The sequence below is a fragment of the Somniosus microcephalus genome, chromosome 10 (genome assembly GCF_052327205.1).
Source record: "Somniosus microcephalus isolate GS21.2 chromosome 10, FLI_Smic_1.0, whole genome shotgun sequence".
NCBI lineage: Eukaryota > Metazoa > Chordata > Chondrichthyes > Squaliformes > Somniosidae > Somniosus > Somniosus microcephalus.
The window spans coordinates 183,084,452-183,107,440 of record NC_140996.1 but is presented as its reverse complement, the minus strand read 5'-3'; the positions used below and the strand labels follow the sequence as shown (position 1 = coordinate 183,107,440).

Below are 22,989 nucleotides of genomic sequence, written 5' to 3'. Positions count from 1 at the left end.
ATATACACATGGTACCGAGCTCTACCTCACCACCGCCTCTCTTGACCCCTTCACTGCCTTTGTGTTGTCAGACTGCTTGTCCGACATCCAGTCCTGGATGAAACTAAATTAAACATTCGGTAAACTGAAGCCATTGTCTTCAGCCCCCACCACAAACTACATTCCGTAGCCACTAATTCCATCCCCCTCCCTAGCAACTGTCTCAGGCTGAACCAGGCTGTTTGCAACCTCCGCATTCTATTTGACCGTGAGCTGAGCTTCCAACCCCATATCCTATCCATCACCAAGACCTCCTACTTCCACCTCCATAATATCATTCGTTTCCGCTCCTGCCTCAGCCCATCTGCTGCTGAAACCCGCATTCGTGCTTTTGTTACTCTTTTAATGTGCTGAAAATCGACATTTATTTTCAGGAAGAAACCTAGAAGACCTCATTTGTGTTATTTATTATGAATATTTTTGACAGTTTTTTCATCTCACATAAAGTGTGTTTTTGTGGATCTCTATAGCGTTGATATTCAAAGCAACCTTTTAGTTTCATACCCTAAAGGATCCCAGTTGGCTCCAGGCAGCTTCTAGTGCCAAGAACACTAAATAATATTTACAATTATTATATGGAGCGTGTGGAATAAAGAGTTTGATAGATTTACCGCAAAAATACATTATTACCCCATGAAAATTTTACACTGTAAATTTAAATCAAACAGAATTCCTAAGATGGAGGAGCACTGTGTGACCCCGTAGATTAGACACCTGTGGGATGTAGGTTTGAATCCAGCCTAAACCAATGGTATGAAAGTCTCCCCTATTTGACTGTTGTAAAGGTCCCATATAAAATTAGTTTGGGCAGCTTGAATCCAGTTCCTAATGGACATGGGCTCACAGCACAAGTGCCACAGACTTGGCAATTTCACTCCGAGGCTGGTGTGGGAAACGGAACAATGTTACACTGATATTGTTCTAAAGTTGAGGCTTATTGTCATAGCAGAGTAAAGGAAGCTTTTCAATATTGATATCAAATTAACATACAATATATATACAAAAATAATGTTCTGTGATATTTTAATACTTTTCATTCTTACTTTCACATCTAAACGTAGTTTTTTCAACCATCAATTTACTGCAACTAGCAAGCCAACGTACTATTTTTTAAAGATTGTTTTCTTTCCATTTTGCTGTACCCTTTGCTTCGCCCCATTTGGTGTAACCAGAAGACTTGTTGCAAGCTATCTGCCAAGACAAGCACTTTTTGAGGAGGTTCATTCTCTGACATCTTGGTGGCCTAACAGGGATCAGGATCTCATCTTGAGAGGGGGGATTTGACCAAGAACACATAAATGTTAATCCTCACGTTGCTAAGTGTAAAATTCATTAAAAATGAAAAAAAATTGAAAACAAAGACAGCTTCAGTGAATATGAAGTTAAGTATGGCTGTGGAATGCAGCTTCCAAAACAGATGGTAATGGTTTGAATCCTGGGATTACCTCCGCTGGAGACCATCTGGCACATTTGGCACCATGTGCCACCATTAATTTGATGGAACCCAAGTACTGAAATAGGGAAAATGGAAAACCAGACATTTGTTTAAGCAAATGAGAGTGCTTCCATTTACCAATCATGGATCAACATGACAGTGATCAGAAAGCAGTCTGTTCCATTACCCGAAGGAGGATGATTGGCATTAACGACTTCCTGTGGGGACATAGAGGCAAGAATAGAGATTTAAGACTAAAAAGAAAAAGAAAAACATTTGAAATATAATGTGATTTATTATTTCTTTTCAGATTATGGATGGACGAATAAACTACATTTCTGATGCTGGCTCAACAGGCTACATTGAGTATCATTTACCAGATAGCTCAGTTTCTGATGGCACATGGCATACTTTCAAAATGGAGAGCAATGACTTTGTCACTCGACTGATTCTTGACAAAAAATACCTTAAAAACATCACATATCCCACTCATAAAGTGGGAGGGATTGAGATGTCCACCATATCTTTGGGACGGGCACCAGTATCACAGTTTGCTAATCTAAATGAACCAGGTAAATTATTGTTGATATAAATGCTATTTTTTTTGTTTTATAAACTAAGTATGATGTTGTCAACATGACCAATTTAAATCTGGTTGATATAAGGCAACACTCAATAGGGAACAATGGCACTACAGTGTGTTATTTGTGAGATAATGCATCTTCCTCACTGTTGGAATTAGATATATATTTGGTTTATGTGTGTGGGGGCTGTTTAAATAGTCACATTTGTTCTTAATTTTAATGAGTATTACAGCAAGTATGTAGGATACTTTAATGATATCCATTATATCATATCATATCTCTAAAATAGACTAGCTACCAGCTTCAAAATTCTCTAAACATAGATTAAGTATTAAATTAACAGAGAGGTTGAGTTCAAAATATAAATTGGTTGTCCAATGAGTGAGAGACTTTGTGTGAATATTTAACCCCATGATGCATTGCCAAATGCAAAAAGTAGTATATCTTTTCAAACTTACAATCAATGTTATGTGGAGTACAGAACATCAGCAACTTGCATTTCCACAGTACATGAGGGAGAAATGAATGAGGTTATGCTGATAGGGTTAGATGAAGTAAGGTGGGAGGTAATGCTCCCTTTAAGCTGTGCGGTCGCACAGCCTCGCAGCTCTGCCGGTCCCGCCCAGCCCGGGATTGGCTTTTCCAATGTTTTCTGCGTGCATGAAACTGTAAAGGGGCCGTGCACCCAAAAAAACAATTAGGGGGGAACATTGGTGGGAACATTGCTCATGTGGAGCATAAACCGTAAAGACTAGTTGGGCCAAATTTCCTGTTTCTATGTTGTAAATTCTATGCTCTCCATATGCAAGAAGATGTTTCAAGTGCTTAACAGTAGGAAGGCAAAATTGGGACTGAGGTCTGAGCAGGAAGAGGAAAGGGAAATTGAGACTTGTGGAGAACAAAATGCACAGTCAAAGAGAGGTTTTTAGAAACAGGGAGGGAGGTAGCAAATCCGAGGGAACTAGGTAGGGAGTAATAGAGAGCAGTAGTGTAATGGCTGAACAAGCAGTCACCAACTGAGGAAAGGAGAAAGCTGGTATTAGAGGAGTGATGGGTATGCAGGAATATAAGGCAGATGAAGGTCACTAAGATAGGGCAGGATAAGGCCATGGAGGCAGTTGGAAGTGAGGACAAGAATTTTTACTCGGTGGGGCAGAGGGAGCCAGTGGAGCTTGGAGAGGATAAGGAGATGGGAATGCTGAACTTTGTACAGGTGAGGAAGTAGGCTGCAGTGTTTTGGATTAGTTGACGCATGCTTAGCATTGAGGCAGAGTGTCTGGCTAGAAGAGCATTAGAGCTGATAAACTTTCAAGAGATGAAGACATTTGTGGTGTATGTAACCTGTTCCACCTTAAGAGAACTTAAGCCTGTTCCACCTTAAGAGATGTACTACTTTCTCTGGCTGCTGTATACGTAATACCGGTGGTGACCACACTGGTATATAAGCACTGTGTAGTAATATTGTATTCAGTATAGTCCCTACCTCCAACCAGTAAAGACCTGTTGAATTTACTCTTGTAGCCTGTGTAGTAATTATCACTATAACACACAGACTTAACAGTGGCGACGAGTCCGATTCTTACCCTGCGGCAGTTATTTCCATGGTGGCTTCGTCCACAGACAGGATGTCGAAGAGAGGTTTCCACCCTCATCACCCTACTGGAAGACACGTCGAGCGGCAGGCATCGAGAAACCGGAGTGCAGAAGACATCCTGACCTCGAAGCCTCCATCAGCGACTGTCAGCTTCTTCTTTCTACCTCGGTGGTGGGTAAGCCGGGCAGCGACGCGACAGAAAGTCAACTGCGTTGGCTGTACAGACGGGGCTGGGAAGACGGAGGAATAAGGGCGGTGAGATCGATCGTGACCAGAGATAAGGGCCGCATTCGGGCTAAAAGGCGCAGCGTCTGGGGAAACTGAAGGCACGAGAGCCGCGGTGAAGCGGAGACAGCGTCGGGGGACGGTTGAAGACCGCCAAGCGCGGGAAAACCGCCATTTTGTGGGCGGAGGACGACGACAAAAGCGGGAAGCCGCCATCTTGGATAACATAAAAATACAATAAATTGCAACGATGCCTAAACATGGGAACATTAATACCTTTGATAGTGACATCGAAGATTGGGCCATGTATGTAGAACGCATACAAAATTATTGTAAGGCAAATAAAATTCCTGATGCAGATAAAGCACTAACATTATTAAATTTAATGGGTGTGAAGACATACGGGCAATTGAAACACCTTGTATCACCAGATGAACCGGCGGATAAGACGTTCGAGGAGATTGTTACTGTCCTGAAAAATCATCTAAACCCCACGCCGCTGATGCTAGCTGAACGATTTAAATTTTACGACAGAAGGCAGCTGCAGAATGAAAGCAATGCTGAATATTTGATGGAATTACGTAAGCTAGCAAAATATTGTCAGTTTGGAACGGGACTGACAGAGGCACTACGAGATAAATTTGTGTGTGGTTTATTTAAACAGGATACACAAAAGCGACTGCTCGAGGAGAATGAGCTGACGCTTGAGAAGGCGGTCACTATGGCAGCAGCACACGAAGCCGCAGCGAGAGGCACGGCAGTAATGCAGCTACGGTCACCGGAACTCGGTACAAACAAATTGGGTTTGAGTTCTGTCAAATGTTATCGTTGTGGAAAGACAACGCACGATCAGAACCAGTGTTGGTTTAAAAACCAAGAATGCAGAACGTGTGGCAGGCTTGGCCACATAGCTAAAGTATGCCGGTCAGGAAAGAAGACCAGCAACAAAAAGTCACCGCAAGGAAAATACGCAAAGGTACACAAGGTGACAAAGAATAGTTTGACCGAACAGAAGTCAGATTCAGACGCTAGCAGTAATGAACTGGATAGCTTAAGAGTACACAACGTTGGTAAGGATGCAGATCTCCAGACAATTTGGGTCACTCTTCAGATAGCAGGAGTCCAAGTAAAAATGGAATTGGACACTGGATCGGCATTGACGGTCATGAATAAGAAAGATTACAGAAGGTTATTCCAACATATTCCCCTACAGGGTACGGAGATTATATTGAAAACATACACGGGGCAAAGAGTGTACCCCATCGGAAAAATAGAGGTAGAAGTGGTCCACAAGGGCGAAGAAAGCCAAGTAATGGACTTATATGTGCTACCTGAAGGAGGTCCACCACTACTAGGACGGGAGTGGATTGGGAAAATGAATATGGACTGGCACTCCTTGAAGGCACTAACGGTAGATTCCGGGGAAACAGATGTCAAACCTAAACGATTGTCCAGAATATTGGATGATGCTAAAGAGGTGTTCCAGCAGGGACTGGGAACACTGAGAGGAATTACGGCAAACATCAAGATTGATGAACATGCACAACCAAAATTTTTTAAAGCCAGACCGGTACCCTATGCAATACGACCTACTGTTGAAGCAGAACTGGAAGCACTAGAACGTTCAGGTGTACTGTCTAAGGTAGATTGGAGTGAGTGGGCTACGCCCATTGTTCCCGTTATGAAACGTCCTGCGAGCAACAAGCCAGGAGATCCAGGGAAGGTTCGCATCTGTGGAGATTTCAAAATCACCGCTAATCCGGTGCTTCACACGGTGCAGTATCCGCTTCCACGGATTGAGGATATTTTCGCTTCATTGTCTGGCGGGAAACACTTCACCAAGATAGACCTGGCGCAGGCGTACTTGCAGATGGAGGTTGAGGAAGAGTCACGCCAATACCTCATGATCAACACGCATCTTGTACTGGTACAATAGGCTGGTTTTTGGAGTGGCATCGGCTCCAGCAATTTGGCAGAGGGCCATGGAGCAGGTATTACAGGGAATTCCAGGCACACAATGTTACCTGGACGATATTCTGATCACAGGTGATGGTGATGAACAACATCTCGCAAACTTGGAACTGGTGCTCAACAGACTGAAAGAGTATGGACTTAGAGTAAATCGGCAGAAATGTGAGTTCTTCCAGAAGCGGATCTCGTACTGTGGCCATGTCATTGACCGGGAGGGGCTTCATAAGTCTCCTGACAAGATTGAGGCAGTTGTAAAGGCTCCCGCTCCGGAGAATGTCTCTCAGTTGAGGTCGTTTCTAGGATTAATTAACTATTACCATAAATTTCTGCCAAATCTATCCACGGTACTGCACCCGTTAAACGTTCTTTTACAGAAAGGGGTACCATGGGAATGGGGCGAAAACTGTAAGAAGGCATTTCGCAAAAGCAAAGAATTGATCACCTCAGGAAGTGTTGGCTCACTTCAACCCGACACTGCCTATTCGGTTGGCTTGTGATGCTTCTCCATATGGTATTGGGGCAGTACTCTCACACAAGTTGCCAAATGGCACGGAAAGGCCAGTCGCGTTTGCATCCAGATCATTGACCTCCGCTGAGCGCAACTATGCGCAGATCGATAGGGAGGCTCTTAGCCTTGTATGGGGAGTGAAGAAGTTTAATCATTACCTGCAGGGCCAAAAATTCACACTTCTGACAGACCATCAACCGTTGGTATCCATTTTTAACCCTAAGAAGGGTGTTTCGGTGATGACAGCGCAGCGTCTCCAGAGATGGTCTCTTTTCCTAGGGGCACATCAATATCAAATAGAATTCAAAGGTACGAAACAGCATGGCAATGCTGATGGGCTGTCGCGCCTGCCACTACCTGAAGAAGAAGACACGACGAAAGTTGACCCTGTTGAGTTATTTCATTCGACCATCATCGAGTGTTTACCAGTCACCAATGCAAGTATTGAAAGAGAAACCAGGAACGACCCGACACTGTCCAGAGTCTACGAGGTGACAGTGAAAGGATGGCCAACACGGGGTGATCCTCTGTTACCGGCATTTTCGGCAAGGCGAGACCAGCTGTCCGTCTGCCATGGTACCTTGATGTACGGGACAAGAGTGATTATTCCTCCCAAGTTAAGGGAACGAGTTTTAAACGAACTGCATGAAGGTCATCTGGGGGGAGTTAAAATGAAAAGTCTTGCTAGGGCTTATGTATGGTGGCTGGGTATTGACCAACAGATTGAGGAGTTAACGAAAAGCTGCGCTGGGTGCCAAACAGTGCAAAATGCACCTCCGATAGCACCGCTACACCCATGGGAATGGCCTTCAGCCCCATGGCAACGCATACACATTGACTTTGCTGGTCCATTCATGGACTCCATGTTCCTAATCGCGGTGGACGCACATTCCAAATGGCCAGAAGTCATCAAGATGAATACCACTACTTCAGAAAAGACAATTGCGGTGTTAAGAACAATATTCGCAAGGAACGGATTGCCAGAACAGATCTGTTCGGACAACGGACCACAGTTTGTATCGGAAGAATTCCGACAATTCTGAAAGAAGAATGGAGTAAAACATTATACCTCTGCCCCATATCATCCGGCGACAAACGGGTTGGCTGAAAGATTTGTCCAGACATTCAAAAAGGCAATTAAGGCCATGAACGATGATCAGATTCCGCTGCAACACAAGGTCGACAAGTTCCTGATGTCATATCGAAACGCCGATCATGCAGTGACTAACCAAAGTCCTGCCATGATGTTTTATAACAGGAGGTTGCGGTCCAAGTTGGACTTGTTAAAACCAAATGTGCGGAGGGAAGTGGAAAACAAACAGTTTCGGCATATTAACAACAAGACCACTCGAACTTTCGACGTAGGACAACCAGTGTTGGCAAGGGACTATGGAAACGAAAAATGGCAGTCCGGAACAATTCGGGCCAGACAAGGACCTCTGATGTACACAGTAGATATTGGTCATAATGTGATAAGGCGTCATGCGGATCAACTGGTAGAGTCGAGAGCAAGGGTCGAACCCATGGTTGTGACAGAGACAACTGTGGAAGACGTTAATGAACCTGAAGCATCTACCTCGGCAGGGAATGTACTTGATGATGATGACACCCAATACATTGGAAACCAAATAGAGGAGACACCTCAACAACAAGAATCAGAGACTACTGAGAGGCGTTATCCAAGCCGCATCAGAAAGCCTCCTGAGAGACTGAACCTTTGAACTGTTATACCTGAAGTTATATATGTATATATGTTATTATGTTATGTTAAATGGGGATATGACTGTTAAGCTAAAAAGGGAGGATTGTGGTGTATGTAACCTGTTCCACCTTAAGAGAACTTAAGCCTGTTCCACCTTAAGAGATGTACTACTTTCTCTGGCTGCTGTATACGTAATACCGGTGGTGACCACACCGGTATATAAGCACTGTAGTAATATTGTATTCAGTATAGTCCCTACCTCCAACCAGTAAAGACCTGTTGAATTTACTCTTGTAGTCTGTGTAGTAATTATCACTATAACACACAGACTTAACAACATTGATTAGGGTTTCAGTGGCAGCAGAGGGAATGTGGGGGTGGGGAGGAGGAGACAGAAAATGTTGCAGAGTTGGAAGAAAGTTGCCCGTACTGCTTTGCTTCTAAATATCACTGTTATAAATGACTACATTAATTCAGTAGTGGGAGGAGAGAAGTAATTCAGATTGCAAGACTAGCATTGCCTTTATTTGTGGTTGCTGTTTAAGAAAAAGAGCACATCAAGTAAATGCATCCTAACCCTACTATCTCAGGATGCCTCCTTGACAGAGTATGCCCAAGAACTTGTGAAAGAAAGCCAAACTAAAATTAGCTTTGTTATTTTATGATAATCTTGTGATTTTTATTACCTCTACTGGAGGAACAGGTGCAATTAGCCCATGGTTGTCGTCTTAGCTAGTTCAATGGTGGGTTGTAATAATAGTAATTAGAGTAGCAAATGTAGAAAAGAATTGTAGGAGGGAGTCCAATTGAAGGGCACACATTCCATTATAAATGATGAAAGGAAAGTTTAAGTAGTTTGTAAATAATATAGGAATTTTAAGGTAGCAGCTTCTGCCTCCTGAAAGCAGTATTTATTTTATACCCTATGAAATGATATTTTCCATATTTTGTAGAGACGAAACAGAAATGAAAATTATGCATCGCCATTCCTGTGACTACGCCACCACTTACGCATTTAAAGTTAAAATCTAACTTTTAGCATTTTAATTTTAATTATTAAACTAGCATGTGGTTTAAACAGAATATGTGAGAAGGAAAAGGAAAAAAAACTGCAGATGCTGGAAATTTAAAACAATAACAGAAAATACTGGAAACATTCAGCAGATCAGTCAGAATATGTGATAGATTATACCTTATATTCCACTAGTGGGTCAACATGATTAGCTAATCGTGGTCAGGGCACAAATGGGAAATAGATCATAGCTCACAGCTCTGCGTCGTGCATTCTGCTTAAACCATACATTAGGTGATTAATTGCAATTAAAATTGATTTAGAAACCCACTTTTGTTACTTTATTTGGAAATAAATAGATGTGTTGACTGCTTCGTGGTTACGATGATGTCACTGTGAAAATGCTTATTTCCCTAACTCTTTGTATAAGACTAAAAAAATCTAAGGCTATTTTCACACAGTACAACAAATGTGCTGGTGCTCTGTGTTAATGCTGTGAAGCAAAGAGGAGGTATAACACTGATTCTGATAGTCAAGCTGAAGGATCACCGTATTATATGGTGGGCAGGGTGCTTTGCAGCATTGTTTTTTGCACAATTTTGCTTGTCAATGTATATAGTAAATATTATTTTGGAATGCAGGTAAAATTATTACACTTTGGTTATTATACATTTTATTACCCAGACTTAACTAAAGGGGCAACTAAAATAGTAAAACAAATCATGAAATTGTGCTGTAATCTCAATTTTTTGTCCAGATAATTGTCCAGCTGACGAAAGCAACTGGCTGAACGTTGAAAGTATCTAAATGGCATAAGGTGCCTTAACAAACCAGGATAAAGCAAATGCTTTTGTGTCTTCATTTATCAAAGCTCAATACTCCAAGGTGACACTCAGTGACAGTAACAAAGATGTGTATTATCAGAACATGTGCATTAAGAACAAAAACTCGCCCTAAGTGAATACTGGGAAACATTAATAACCAAAATGCTCATCTTCTTGATGCTATTCTTTTAAGTACAAATAGTTATAGTTCTCAAGGACATGATGCAGACATGTTGGTTGGCTAGCCATTGAAAGCTATCTAACCCAAGGCTACCTTATACAGAATCTGAATTGCCATTTTTGACAAGTGCATTTTTGCTTCCAAGAAGAAAAGGTTTTCTGTATGGCCCCAGAGTTGACAATAACTACAAAGAACTATAATTTATGTGGTTGAAACATATTTAGATTTCTATTTACAGAAGTCTAAAGTTATTGTGAAAATGTAATAATGTTCAACTGAGATGCAGTAAGAAGGAAGGTAATTTAAAAAGTCTAAAATATTAACATTTTTAAAAGACTGAAAATAATACAGCACTCATGACTATAGTGTAGAAATTACTGCTGATGTGCTATTTAGGTATTAACTGTGGGTTACTAACAGTATTTGAAAGAATTTATTCCTCATGGTTTACACAAAATATTGCAATTTTCAGTCTGTCGGCTAATACGTGGGGCTGGATTTTCCCAGTGGAGGCGGGATCACGGCGGGAGAGGTAGCCTTGCAGATGCTGGAGAGGCTTTGAGGAGTTAGGAGGTGTGCCATTCATCGCAGAGTACTCAGCCTCTGCCTTGCTCTTGTAGCCAGGTTGTTGATATGGCTGGTCCAATTAAGCTTCCGGTCAATGGTGATTCCAGGATGTTGATGGTTGGGCCAACGAAGATCGGGGGTGGGAGCCAAGGGTGGGGGGGAGCCTTTACTTGCTGGAGATGATCATTACTTGCCACTTCCTATGGAACAAATGTTACCTTTCACTACTCAGTCCAAGGCTATTGTTTTCAAAGTCCTGCTTCGGTATCAGAGCAGTTGTGAATAGAGCTGAACACTATAGAATCATCAGTGAACAGCACACTTTGGCCTTATGATGGAGGGAAGATCATTGATGAACCAGTTGAAGATGGTTAGCAAAGAACAATTCCCTGAGGCATTCCTGCTACAATGCCCTGGGTTGTGATGATTGGCCTCCAACAACCACAATCACCTTTTGTCAGCTAAGACTCCAGCCATTGCATGGTTGCACTTTGATGCCTATTAACCTCAGTTTTTCTAGAGGCCCTTGGTTTCGTAATATTGAGTTGAATGTTGCCATAGATGTTTACAGCACAGATGGAGACCATTTAACCTATTGTGCCTATCAGCTGTTTGCTGGAGTAATCCCAAATTAATCCGGTGCCCTGGTCTCTCCCCAAAGCCTTGGATCTTCCTCTGCTTTAAATATTTAATCAATTTTCTATCAAAAGGTGAAATGGCCTCCGATTCATCCACTCCCTATGACAACGATGTCATGCTCCTACAACCCTCTGCATGAAGAAATTTCTCTTAACATCACATTTCACCCTCTTAGTAATAATTTTAAATTATCCATCTCCACTGAGGGCCAAACCAGAAGAAATAATCTTTCCCCAATCACGCTTTCAAAACCTTTCATAATTTTAAAAACCTCTATTAAATCTCCTCTTAGCCTTTTCTACTCCAGTAGCAGTAGTCATAGTATTTCAAGTCTCTCCTCCATAACTACATTTTCCCATTATAGCATATTCCCTTCCAACTCGCACACCATTCTGACTTGGACATATACTACTGTTCCTTCATTGTTGTTGGGTCAAAATCCTGGAATTCCCTCCCTAACACCACTGTGGGACCACAATCAGCATAAGGATTATAGCGATTTGAGGAGAAGGACCACAACCAACTTCTCAGTGCAACTAAGGATAGACAATAAATTGCAGCTTTGCCAGGGTTTCCCACATCCAAAGAACAAATAAATTAACCAAATAAATAGAAATTGTATGTCTCCTCCTTTAGATCTTACAGAATAACTTGCAAGTCCTCATCTCTGTCCTGCTGCTCAGCAGAGCTGGGAGACGACCTCACCCTCAGTGGCGATGTCTCCTGAGCTATCCCTGGCACCACCACCTGCACCTGCGCTCTATTGCTAGGTGCATCATTAAGTGTAGACTCCTCTACATCACTCTTTAACCCAGCCTTGTGCTTGAGAGTGATGGAGAGCGTGATGGTGCCTCCTCAGAAGGGCTCTCCTCCTCTGAGCTTTCTTCAGCGGCCTGTGACTGTTTGGGTGGACCTAGAGGAAAGAGTAAAGTGTTAGCATCGTATTGGGAGGCTGCACAGTTGCAGAAGACATGCATCATATTGTAATTTGATGTAGTCAAGCTGGCTGAATGTGTGTTGCCTAGTGCTGAATGAGGGGTACAAGTAATTGTCAGAGACAAGGTTCAGTGAAGCCCCCAGTCTAAAAATGGCTGATGTACATATCTCTAGCAAGCCCACAGATTTCCATAACTTGCTTTTCCAGCTTGTTGAGGAACATAAGCTGGGGTGGTCCTCCCCGGGTCTTTCTCCTCTCTCAATTTATTTTGCACCATTTTTTCCTGCGGAAAGAGAGGGTAAGAGTTGGTTAGTGGTTACTGAAAGGAGAGTGAGATGGGTGGGGTTGGTGATGAAAGTGCATATGCTGAGAAGGGGAAGAAGCAAGATTCAAACAGGATGGGGATGTGTTGAATAGGAAGCAAGAGTGTGGAGTGTGGAGTGTGAAGTGAGGAAGGTGTCCTGAGAGAAGCTGGTGATTGTGCAAAGGCAAGCAAGTGAAAGGAGAATGGTCCTAGTGGGTGGTGTGAAGGAAGCAAGGAAGTGTGTGTTTGTAATGAGAATGAGAGGTGGTGTAGTGTGCCCGTGTGCTGGGTGGTGAAGGAAGTAATGGTGGGAAGGGTATTGCTGAGAGTAGTGGGGGAAGGGCTGAAGTAATGCTGACATGAGTTGTTGATGGAGAGGGATCAATGAAGAACAGTACTCACCCATGCAACTCTAGTGAGGTTATTGGAGCACTTCCTGCACCGTATCCAGGTCCTGGGGTGATACTCCAGGAGCGGACGACCTCTGAAATCTTTCTCCATGCCTGGTGAACTGCATGCTTGGCAGCCTCTCTGGCACTGCTGAGAAACAGGAGTTCCCTTCTCACTCTCACCTCCTCCACAAGCACCTCCAGGGAGGATTCAGAAAACCTAGGGCTTGCCTGCAATTCATTTCTGACCAAATTCCTCCTTGTAGTAATGAAACAGAAAAACTAACCAGAAGGGAATGCAACCTTGCTTTAAGAGGTGCATCCCCACTTTTTAGGTAGGTCTCTGGCTGACCTGCTATAAACTGCTCCCCTGAAGTGGGTGGGCTTCTGTTTAGGTCAGCCAATTCAGTGGGAAACTCACTGGTGAGATTATAATGAGGCCCAGGAGTTAAAGTAACCTCTCTGTTTTTGGCTGAAGCGGGCGAGTTTTAAACTGAAACGGAAATTCACTCACCCACAACTGACAGAGTTAATATCGGGACCTTGCATTGTGCTGCATGATTCTGCGCTGGTCAAACAGATTTAAAAATCCCTTTTGGGTCACATAAAGCAAAGAATTGTGTTTAAGGGCCAAATGGCAACTGATGATACTTTGGACTATGAGAAAGATAGTTCTGTAAAATTGTATTGCTCTCTCACATTGCTGTTGGTCAATGGTGTAAGTGAAGTCACTCACTTGCTAAATAATGCACCTGTATCTCGCTTAATGCATGCGTGGGTATCAAATTGGTTGACACTACAGATGTCCGTATGGGGTAGCCTGAAGGGAGTTTAACATATAACAACTGAAACCTGACTTTGGCTGGCATTGGCAATGTCAATCTGATGTTACATGTTGTTTGGTGGTCTTCTGCTAAACTAAAGCTTCTTTAGACACCTCTCTACTGTCATGGCCAGGTAGCTGTGCCTAGTACATGAGATCCAATGTGTAGGGAAGCCACAAGACCGAATGGTATGTCAATTGTGCCGCCTGACATCACAGGTAGTCCTTTCTTGCTCTGCTGGTCCTCCTCTGCCAAGTTTGTGGAACATTGAATGCAGTTCTCTATACTGAGCAAAAACCTAGACAGTACAAAGAAAATTTGAATCTATTTACCTCTAAATGAAGACTCTGAGGGCTGGATTTTGCCAGCTCCAAGGAGGCGGGTTTGAAGACGGGTCAGATGGGAAAGTTGCAAAAAATGGCGTCGGGCTCCGATCCCGCCTTCAACCCGCCACTGCACAACTTTCCCAAATGCGGGCTTGCAGACTCCGTTTCGGTCCCGCCTCCAAGTGGCGGGATAGGCCCTTAAGGCACTTAACTACCACTTAAGTACCTCTATAATCCCATTTTGAGAGGCCTTTCAGAGTTTACCACATTTCCCGAGTGCTGCACGTCTCCCCTGGAACACACCAGCTAATCCTGTCGGGTTCACAATTAGTTGGCTTCCTAACAGCTGAAGCTCCACCATAAAAACGGAGTTTTCAACAATGATCATTTGCAGGTGGCAGAACTTTCTTTTCTCAGGTCTTGGAGAACTTTTGGCAGGTCTACTGATTTTGGAAATGTTGAAGCTGAGATCCATCTCCACTGTGACCTCCTGGGGAAACCCTCTCCCCACCTTGACTGAGCGCGTCCTCAACTGAGGTATATACCAGCAGCATGGGAACCATTTATTTCCTTTCCTCCTGGACCTCAGATTCGGACGAAGACCAGCCGCGGCAGGAGCAGAACCCGGAACAACAGCAGCACCAACAACAGGAGCGCCAACCTGCTGCTCACCCACTTGAAGCTGCACAGGCCAGAAGGCGGCAGCGCAGGGAAGCAAGTCGCCGCAGGAGATACCCCCAAAACAGGGTTTACAGACAGAGGATGAGCTACCTCAACATGAGTGAGCAGCAGTGCCAAAGGAGGCTGAGACTTTCGCGAGAGGTAACGGGTGACATCTGCGCAATGCTGCAGCAAGACTTGGAGCCCAGAGGAGCGGATGGACACCTCTTACCAGTAGCCGTAAAAGTCACCACTGCACTCAACTTTTTTGCTTCAGGCTCATTCCAGGGATCAACAGCAGACATCAGCGGCATCTCCCAGGTGGCCACACGCACTAGCATCATGCAGGTAACCGATGCCCTCTTTGCAAAGGCGCACAATTACATTAACTTCTCCAAGGATCAAGCAAGTATAACCGCGCGTGCGGATGGATTTGCTAATATGGCAGGCTTTCCAAGGGTGCAGGGCGCTGTAGACTGCGCACATGTGGCCCTTAAGGCACCCCATCACAATCCAGGTCTTTTTTCAACCGCAAGGGCTTCTACTCCCTCAATGTGCTGCTGGTGTGTAACCACAATAAGGAAATTTTGCATGTTTGCGCCAAGTATCCTGGCAGTTGCCATGACTCGTTCATCCTGCGCAAGTCTAATATGCCCCTGCTCTTCAGTCTGCCAAACCAACTTTGCAGATGGCTACTTGGAGACAAGGGCTATCCCCTGAAGACGTGGCTAATGACACCATTCAGGAGGCCATCCAATGAAGCTGAGGACCACTACAACTCCAGCCACATTTTGACCAGATCCATTATCGAGCAAACCATCGGCTTGTTGAAGATGCGATTCAGATGCCTTGATAGATCAGGTGGAGCCCTGCAGTACTCTGCAGCCAGGGTCTCCAGAATCATCGTGGTCTGCTGTGCACTTCACAACATGGCACAGCATCGTGGCTTGCAGCTGCCTGAGGGAAAAGTGGCTCAGCGCACAGCCTCCTCAGATGAGGAAGAGGAGGAGAGCGAAAATGAAGACCTTGTGGAGGCGCATCAACCAGCGGCGGCAGCAGCACGCGAGAACATTGCTGGCCGGGATGCAAGGGATGCACTCATCTTGGCCAGATTTGCTTAGGCTGCCCAATCAAGCACATTTGGCTCGCACCTTCTTACCACACCATCGACAATGGACAAGAACCTGCGGTTTCCTATCACACTGACCACCATACTGACAAATCCAAGTCGCCCTGAGCCCTCAATGTGGAACTTCCATTTGTGAAATTACACAGCCCAGAACTTCAACAGTTTGCCATCACTTCATATTATAACATTCAGTAAAGGATGGCATTTCACAATTAAACACAACAGAACACCCAAGTGACTACCCTTGTGAGTGCTTGTGCTTTATCTTCCTCTTATGCATGCTCCTACGTGGTGCTTCCCCTGTGGCTTCAGCAGATGTGGAGGCCCCTTGCTCACTTTCATGCTGCTCCTGCCTCAACACCTTTGGGGGGCGTCCTCTGGTGTTGCGAGCCTGTGAGGGCTCGGCAACAGTCTGCTGCTCCTACGGCTGTGCAGGGGCTGAGACGCCCATCTCAGTTGGGTGAGGACTCTGGTGGGGCTCTGACCGAGGGCTCCGCAGTGGCATGGGAGTATGCACGCTTGGAGAGGAGCCCCCACTTCCTTGTTGTCTGCCACCAACATCCCTCTCATGGGTCAGCCCCACTTCATAGCTAGCAAGTGGCTTGACAGCACCTTGCTGCACTTCAGGGGGCTATGAGGACCCATCTCTGCACTGGCAGTCCTACTCCAGAGGACTTCCATGAAGCTCTGGTTTCTCTGCCAGAGACTCCTGCACCTGTTCCTGGAGCTCCATTACCGCTCTCCTTCTGGATGGACCCGAAGGCACAGGGTGGACATGCAACTGAGCCAAGCTGGGAGCGCCCTGCAGCCTCTGATGAGGACTCTCCACTGCTGTCCCTGTCTCCACCATCTGCTGATGTTCACTTGTGAGCTGTGAAGGTCCCACCAAGGTGTGAGTGTCTGCGCTGGTGCTGGGTGCACTTAATTCTGGTGACACTGCGCCCTCAGAGGTTGCAGCTTCCTCTGAGGAGTCTTCTGGCTCAGGCTGTTCCTCCTGGACAGTGGGGAGGGGCGCTGTCGATGGTAATGTGGGGGAGCAAAGGAAAGAGTTAGACATGTGATATAAACGTTGCATGCACATGGAATTGTGCAGCTGATCATGTGGCTTCTAATGCCCTAACAGATTGACTTATCAGTCACTCATGCAATGTAAATGAGAGAGATGCAAAACTATTCTGTCACCAGCTTGCTCTGATGCGCCCGTCTGTCCATCCCCCACTTGCACATCCTCCTCGACTCCCACGATCTCGAGGGCCGCCTCCTCTGTGCTGGTGAGCTGGGCTATTGAGGGTGGCCCTCCTCCTGTCTTTGCCCTTTCCCTCTTATTGTGGGCTCTCTTTTCCTGCAATGAGGGACACAAGTGGAGTTTGAGTGAGAATGATGGAGTGAGTGTAGAGAATCCATAGCATAGATGCTTAGAAGGACACAAAGATGGAGTGAGGTCCCAAGACCAAGGGCCCTCCCTGTGTGCTGTAAGTTGTTGTCATAGCATAACAGTGATAGGGAGTGTGAGGGCAACATAGTTGAATAGTTAAGTGAATGTGTACATAGAGAGAGAGGGAATGGTTAAGGGTGCAAGGGATGTAAGGGTCAAGTGGGATGTGGAGGAGGAGGTTGACAATGCAGAGAGCTGGTCATGAGAGGCGATGGGGAGCAGATTGAGGGTCATGGTGATGTCATACTCACTTTTCCTGTGCGAAGAAGGTCATTAAACCTCTTTCTGCACTGCAACCAGGTTCTGCTGCACATTGATCTTGAACTGATCTCCTGTGCCACTTGCAGCCATACAGCTTTGGTCTGCTGGGGAGGTTTTTTGCTCCCAGAGCAAGGAAACAACACCTCTTTCTGAGCTCTGGCTCCCTCCACCAGAGCTTGGAGGGAGTCCTCATCAAACCGGGGTGTGGCCTAGGACCTTGAAGTTGACATCTCCGCAGCACAAATCCCTTAGAAAAATCCCACATAAAAGTTCTAAGGCAGAAAATGAACCAAGGCTGCTTGCAGGCCTTAAATGCAGCTGCATAAATGACGTCATCAGAGGCGAGTTTCAGGACCAAAAGACTCATTGGGCTAGGGGTTCGCACACACTGGGAATCAATTGCCAAATTTGGACAAAATCGCTAAATTATCCCGCCTGACATGGGAGGTGGGAGCAGAAACCGCCGACTACCTGACCCTCCCCCAACCCGCCCCCAGTGGCAAAATCCAGCCCTGAGGTTGTCAATGCAGTTTCTGGGCTCATATACTCTGGTTATAATAGCATTTAAATCTGTATTTTCTTCACAATCACGGGTTTGCACAAACAAGGTTGTGTTCCCACCATACAGTTTGATCAATTCAGATAAGTTAGTCATTGACTGAATGCTTGGGTCAAAGATTGGTCCGACAACATGCTGTATATGGTACCAACTGAATAATTGTAAATACAAAAGGTTTTAAACAGACCTTAAATTGATTGTATAATACGTGACTCAGAAATGCGCTAAAAGTGATTTATGTGAGCTGGGAGTGAACATGGACATGACATTTAATTCATCATTCTTAAGAATTGTATTTGGTCTCAAGTGTAGGGAATGATACAAACTTTAACTGAATCATATTGTCAAGCTAAACCTCAGGAGATTTTGCATAACTCTAGATTTGGTATTAGTTGTACAATCTGTTGACTTCTTTTTCTTTTATTATAGGCTTTAAAGGATGCATCAAAGTATTCAAATACAATAATCAGGTGATGCCATTTACTGGATCAAATGACTTTGTCAAAGTACAACCAAGTGATGTCTCAGTACAGGTTGGATGCAGAGGGCCTAAAGCCTGCTTAAGCAACCCATGTCCAACTGGAATGAAGTGTCTTGATTTATGGTTAGCATATGAGTGTCTCCCAGTTTCCTGTTTTCCTGACCCTTGTAAGCATGGTGGTACATGTCTCCCTTCCTCAGATGGCTCATATCACTGCATTTGCAAGCCACATTTTACTGGATCTTATTGTGAGTTCTGTACATCAACAATTAATGACCATTCAGCCTGTCAGGAAGCCAATATTCAATTTCCACAATGGACCATAGCAGTGATTATACCTGTTACTCTCGTAGTAATTCCTCTGTTAGTTGTGTTCTTCAAGTGTCAATATACTACTTTGAAAAATAGGAGAACAAAAATGATTACATCACTTCAAACAGGTACTGAGAACAAAGCTTTTGATGATGATGATGATGTTGATGAAAAGCAGCCAGATATCCTCAAGGCAGAAAAAAATTATCACATCATGGATGAAACATATATTAATGACATGGTGCAGAAAAAGAAATGTTATGGGCACCAAGATCATGACTTTGAGGACTATGACATTGATAATGCAAGCAGTGTAGCTCCTTCTGATACTGAGGTCATTCAGGACCACAGACAGTTCCAGATCAACAATGATCATAATACAAATGAAATTCTCTCTAGAAGTACGCATGCTAAATCTCAACTACTTATACCCATTGTGAATCAAAGAAACACCCAATCTACGGCACAGATTACTCCAAGTCAAGAAAGTGCTCTACGTAAAAAGCAAGTACCAAAAAGTGGGCTTGCAAACCAACATTGCCCTCACACATGCTCGTCAGAATGGTTTCCTTCGTCAATTTTACTTACAGAGCGCAAACATTTAATAAATGATCTTTATTTGACTGGTTATGAAGCAGAACTTTCCCACCATGTCCACTTTAACACCAACCAATCAAGTCCAGGAGGCATTGATAATTTGGCTTTTTGTGGAGATGATCGGGCTGAAAGGCTGCCTGATGCATCAAGGCTTATGTCCGTCACCAGACCCAACAGTAGAATAAAACAGATAGTCAAGAGGCTTCCATTGGGCCTGTCTCTGGAAGAGGTAAAAAAACTGAATGCTCCAACAATGCAGAAACCTGTCAAAAAAGCTGCTCAAGCAATTTTGCCGTCACAATTTTCACAAAGAACTTCAACCCAGAAAGACCCCCCAGGCTTCTTCCCTTCCACAGACACTTCATCTGATAGTGATTCCCATAGTTCTTTCACTTGTTCAGAGTATAACTATGAAAGGGAACTTTCAGCATACAATCATTACTCTGTGCACAAATATACTCAACAGGATTCAGAGAGAAATATAGTTGAGGATGATGAGGTACTAAATGACTGGGAGATTAGATTACAAGGACATGAAAAAGGGTATACATCTAACTCATGTTTAATGGACACTGAAATCATCACTGATGAGGATTCAGATAACAATACACTACCATGTGATCATTCCCCTGTCAGTGGAACACATGATTGGGATAATCTTTTAAACTGGAGACCAAATTTTGAAATATATGCTGAGATTTTCAAGGACCTTGCTGAACTTCCAAGTGAACCAGGAACTGAAAATCAATTTTCTACTGCTAGAGGGAGTGATCACGAAGAATTCCTGTGACACTTTTCGCACAAATCACTTTATGGAACAATTTCTAATTTTTTAAGTGTTACCCCTGTATACATTTACTAAAAGTGTAATGTTTGTTGAATAATTTCATAGATATTTATATTTTGTATGATTTTGTGCATAGGTTTTGTGCGTCAAGAAATAGCAACATTTCATACAGTTTCTAAATTAAAACCAATTACTGTATAATCATCAACTGTCATTTACTCAATTATCAAATTTAAACAGCTTTCGGTAGAATAGTCACTTGTTATCTAACCCCCATCCATCTCAGAGAAATGATAAATATATAGAGAAGCTGTGGATTCTAGTACTCTAAGTAACAAGCCATTTTGTCATCAGCATGAATTGGACTTAAGGAACAAACTGCATCAATTTGTGTTCATTTCCTCAACAATGACTGTACATCAGAGGGCTGTCCTATGATGAGAGACTGTGTAGAATGGACCTATACTCTCTAGAGTTTAAAAGAATGAGAGGTGATCTCACTGAAACATACAAGATTCTGAAGGGGATTGACAGGGTAGATGCTGAGAGGTTGTTTCCCCTGGCTGGAGTGTCTAGAACTAGGGGGCATAGTCTCAGGATAAGGGGTAGGCCATTTAAGACCAAGATGAGGAGGAATTTCTTCGATCAGAGGGTTGTGAAACTTTGGAATTCTCTGCCCCAGAGGGCTGTGAATGCTGAGTTTTTGAGTATATTCAAGGCTGAGATAGATCGATTTTTGGGCTCTAGGGGAATCAAGGGATATGGAGATCAGGCAGGAAAGTGGAATTGAGGTTGATGATCAGCCATGATCTTATTGAATGGCGGAGCAGGCTCGAGGGGCCGTATGGCCTACTCCTGCACTTATTTCTTATGTTCTTATCAGACCATTAGTAAGAGGACTGCTCATATCATATGTCTAATTAATCCTAAAATTCCACGCTGAATGTTATTTTAAAAGAGCATTTTGAGATATATAGCATGTGCATACTGTAGCAATGTTAAAGCTGTAGGCCTTGCAATGCCACACCATTCTCAGAGGAGTTTTATTAAATGTAAAATCATGGCAAGTACTTCTCCTGAGCAGCATCATGAGGGGAAAGTAATTTCTGCCAGTTTACCGCCCCAAAATGGATCCCTTGAATTTCCTAACAAGATTTGGTCCTTCCTGTAATCCACCCACCACGACTCTAGCTACCTAATAAGATGTGAATTGTTGTGTATGTACCTTTAAGAGAAGAACTGATTTTATACTGCAGTACCGGCAGTGACCACCCCTGTATAAAAGGCCCTAGCAGGCTTCTGTACTTCAGTCTGACGTTACCCTCTATTCAGTAAAATACCTGTTTAATTGTTCTCCCGAAGTCCGTGTATTATTGAGGCGCGGACTTTACAGTGGCGACGAGCAAGTTCGAACTCACCTGCAGTGCTGCATCACCTCACGGGGACCTTTCCCTGAGTAGAAGTTTCTTGGAGGTCGAAGTCAGAGCAACGGGCGTCGACCGCGGGCAACCGCCCAAGGATCCATCGGTGTTCGGAGAATTGCGGGAGAGGCTGTGGAGAGCTGAGCTTGGCTCCCCAGTCAAGGTGTTCCAGCAAATCGTGCTGGTAGCAGGTAGTGCGCTGACCCTTCCGGACTGCGGCAGGCTCCAGCTCGATCGAGCGGCTCTGCAAAAGGGGCCGCGCAGCGTCGCTGGGAGGAAAGAGAGAGAGAGAGGGTGGAGCGCACAGGGCGCGGTCGGTGCTCAAGAACCGGGCAGCGGAGAGAAAATAAAGGAGAAGGAAAAGTGAGACGCGCCGAAGCTGCGGGTCGCCGCCATTACCCTGTAGAATGCTAGGAGCAGCGTGGCAGCAAGGGGAAGAAGGAAAAGCGTGAGAGGCGCCATTTTATTCCATTGGGGAAGAAGAAAAAGCGCGGGAGGCGCCATTTTAAACCACCCAAGATGCCGAAAAGTGGCAGTATCACTGCTTTCGACAACGAGGTAGAAGACTGGACCACGTATGTGGAAAGAATTGAAGTGTACTGCAAGGCAAATGAGGTGGCCGATGGAAAGAAGGCGTCGGTATTATTAAATTTGATGGGCGCAAGAACGTACGGCCTATTGCGGAATTTAATTACCCCAGCTAAACCAATGGAGAAAAGTTTTGAGGAGATTGTTAATATCTTACAGGAACACCTAAACCCTACACCACTGCTGATAGCAGAAAGATTCAAGTTCCATAAAAGAAACCAGCACAAAGATGAGAGCAATGCTGACTATCTTACGGAACTACGCAAGTTATCGAAGCACTGCCAGTTCGGAGCAGGACTGGCAGACACTTTACGGGATAAGTTTGTCTGCGGGCTCCAGAGTGAAGGAACCCAGAAACGACTACTTTCGGAAAAGGACCTGACGCTAGAACAGGCTTTCAGCGTGGCAGTATCCTACGAAGCAGCAGCGCGGGGAGCTGCGGAAATACAACAGAAACCACAAGAATACAGCGCTAACGAAATGACGTATGGAGCAGAAAAGTGCTATCGCTGCAGCAGAACAACCCACGATCAGAAGGACTGCTGGTTTAAGGACAAAGTATGCAGGCAATGCGGGACAATGGGACATATAGCAAGAGTCTGCAGGTCGGGAAAGAAAACCAACACTACAAGAACTACTAAGGAAAAGTACAAGAAAGTAAAAAAAATGACAGACAGTAGTTCGGAAGATCAGGAGAG

General features: G+C 44.3%; 1 protein-coding gene across 1 annotated transcript in view; it reads left to right on the top strand.

Moving 5' to 3' along the window:
- LOC147111911 (protocadherin Fat 4) overlaps window positions 1-21,635 on the top strand; it is a 142,106-nt gene extending 120,471 nt beyond the window's left edge. Inside the window, exons 15-16 of the mRNA XM_085999299.1 lie at window positions 1,785-2,046; window positions 18,535-21,635. Of these exons, the coding sequence (XP_085855425.1) occupies window positions 1,785-2,046; window positions 18,535-20,285 (2,013 nt within the window). The 3' untranslated portion in view covers window positions 20,286-21,635. The remainder of the gene's footprint in view (window positions 1-1,784; window positions 2,047-18,534) is intronic.
- The last annotated feature ends 1,354 nt before the right edge of the window (window positions 21,636-22,989 follow it).